Genomic DNA, 2,796 nt, shown 5'->3' with positions numbered 1-2,796 from the left:
GTATAACAAAAAAACTTTGTTGTCTAGTGTTCCTCCATACTACATCCGAACACAGATCAGCGTGAGAGGGAGATAAGACAATTGAAATCAATACAAAAAAAAAATAATTCAAATCAACATCATGAGACAAATGAATTCGCTAGAAATTAGATCAGTAGCTAAGACGTCATTATCTCGAAAACAACGGCAGACGGACGACAAACGAACGGCAATCTCACAATGACACAAATTGTTGGCGGCCAAGGTATCGTGGTCATACCCTGGGTCTGGAGACTTTTGCTGTTATGGTCAGTTTCAAGGCAATTTTTCGCTGCAGCCGAACCAGTGGCGGCCGTCACATTTGATGAACGACGTCTACAACAAATTTCCGAGAGTATGAATCCCAAACTCAAAGCCTGTGGTGATTTTTACAGTTATGCCTGTGACAATTGGCAGGGTCCGGAAATGATAAAAATTCTGGAGGAAAGGATACAAACGGAAACTATGCTGGTACTTGAGCTGTTATACAAAGCAGGTGAACCCAAGTTTCTACGGGAGTTATATCAATACTATGTGGCCTATGCGGAGGTGGAAAATCCTCAACCTTTGGAATATGCGAAATGGTTGTGGGTCTATGAAAATATGCAATGGCCGTTTTTGGAAAATAAAACTTCGAGTGTGGCAAGGGTAGAAGGACCTAAAAGGAATATAGAATGGTTGGAATTATTGGCTAAATTGCGACAATTTGGTTTCAATGATTTGTTTTTCCATGAGAATATCCGCAAAAGTAAGGAAGACCCTTATAAAGGCATTATAGAGCTACGTATCCCAGATCTTTCGTATTTATATGATTTCGAACAGCAAGTTTATATTTTGGGAGATTTGGTGGAGGAAAGTCTAGTGGATCAATTGGCTACATTTCAAGCGGAATTATCGAAATTTACCTTGGAATTAATACAGACAGAGGAAAGCGACAATTTCAATTATCGTTATTTAAATATGGAAGAGTCTAACCATCACCACGATGAGGGTAAATTGATGACCCTTAAAGATCTGCATATGCCATGGCTAAATCAATATTTGCAAATCCTACTAAAACAGAATTCCCTGGATCCCAATATGCAGATTCAGGTGCAAAGTTTGAAATATTTAAAACGGATTTATAACGTCTTGAGTCGTTACGACAATGAAATGCTTTGCAATTATATTCAAGTGAAATTTTTAATATCCCTAATGAAGGATGATCGAATTCACTATAAAATGGATGTGGTGAAAAATATTCGGAAAGAGTTTCCCTTGGTGCTACAATGGATTCATGGCCAAATACATGAAGATCTTGAAAAAGAGGTGGGAAAAATTCGAAATCTCTTCATCAATTTGAAAGAAAATTTCAAGAAAAATTTACAATCAAAGGCTTTGGCAACCTCGCTTGTGGAATATATTTTGAGGAAATTAAACACCTTGGATTTATTGATTTTCGATAAATCCGCCCAGGAATTGGAATATTATTATGAGCATTTAAACTTCGTCAGCTCGGAATATTATGGTAACCGTCTGCGTTTGAACCGTTTTAAATTCCGCACCCAACACTCAACATTGCAGAATGTTTACGCTCGCAAATCTCCAGAGTATTTGGATTTTAGACCCACCTCAAACACCAATAAAAATGGTTATCCCTACCCTCTGCCCCTACTCTATCCAAGATTGAATATTATTTACTTACCGCTAACCCTGCTACAAGAACCATTCTATGACAGCCATATGGGTGACCTCTTCAGTTATAGTACCCTCGGCTATCTGCTGGCTCATGAAATTACCAAAGCATTTGATTCCCAACACCTGACAATTGATGCTAATGGCGTGGTCCAAACCAGCATACCTGGCCTCCGAACAACTTCCACAAATAATGAAGACGAAAATGATGACGATGACGACGACGGTGATGATTTTTCCAAAGATCCTGTAATTGATGATTTGGCTGGCTTAAATTTGGCCTATTCCACCTTTGCCAAACATCATGCCATGCAATTGCCCCAAATGGTTACGCTAAGCAACAAAGCCATTTCCATGGAAAAGGTGTTCTTCCTTAATTATGCCCAGATATTTTGTTCATCATTTTGTGGTTTCCATCCAATGGCAGATTTTCATAGCTATGATGCCTGTGCTCGTGTCAACACTCCGGTGCGTCATTCGACAGTGTTTAGGCAGGCATTTACTTGTGGTGCCCTGTCGGAGGAAGATGTGGCGGAATTTTCATTGTTACCCAAAGCAAACTAAGGTTATTAGGCTGAGTATTAAGGATTTGAAGATACAATTATCAACACTTGAAATATATTTCTAATAAATAACCACAAAAACTAAATTGAAAAAACTTGTAATTCATTTCGACATTTTTTAATTCGATTAATTGGAATATATATATGCCCGCTACGTCGTATGCGGAAAGGGAATTCAAAAAAGTTTTTGTTTTTGCAAAATAGTCAGTCTGACACTATTAATAAAAATTGGTTAATTAATATACCACAATAATTTTTTAGTGCATTTTCTATTTAATTTACTGTAAATTTATTACATAAAAATTCGATTTTCTAAAGTGCGAAATCTCAGGAATTAACCAAATCCAAATTGTTTCAAATTTGGAACTTTTCATGCTTATAAGTAAACATTTCTAAAACTTCATCAATCCTACATTTTAATAACAGTCTTAATTCCACCAATGTCCAAATTGTACCAAATTTAGTACTTTTTGTACTCATAACTACGAATTTCCAAATGTACCTCAATCCTGTTTTCAAATAGTGATCCTAAGTCCAAATT

General features: G+C 36.8%; 1 protein-coding gene across 1 annotated transcript; it reads left to right on the top strand.

The window, feature by feature from the left end:
* Window positions 1-219: 219 nt before the first annotated feature.
* On the top strand, window positions 220-2,256 carry LOC133328394 (membrane metallo-endopeptidase-like 1). The gene has a single exon (XM_061536964.1). The coding sequence runs from the start codon at window positions 220-222 to the stop codon at window positions 2,254-2,256; it is 2,037 nt and encodes a 678-aa protein (XP_061392948.1).
* Window positions 2,257-2,796: the final 540 nt, after the last annotated feature.

Source organism: Musca vetustissima, unplaced genomic scaffold (assembly GCF_032173495.1).
Source record: "Musca vetustissima isolate MV318-11 ecotype Yass unplaced genomic scaffold, APGP_CSIRO_Mvet_v1 utg10125, whole genome shotgun sequence".
NCBI classification, from domain to species: domain Eukaryota; kingdom Metazoa; phylum Arthropoda; class Insecta; order Diptera; family Muscidae; genus Musca; species Musca vetustissima.
The sequence above is the reverse complement of the archived record's forward strand: the minus strand, read 5'-3'. Positions and strand labels throughout refer to the sequence as shown.

Coding starts and splice junctions, on each gene's coding strand:
- LOC133328394 (XM_061536964.1), top strand. CDS start 220: ATGACACAAATTGTTGGCGGCCAAGGTATCGTGGTCATACCCTGGGTC.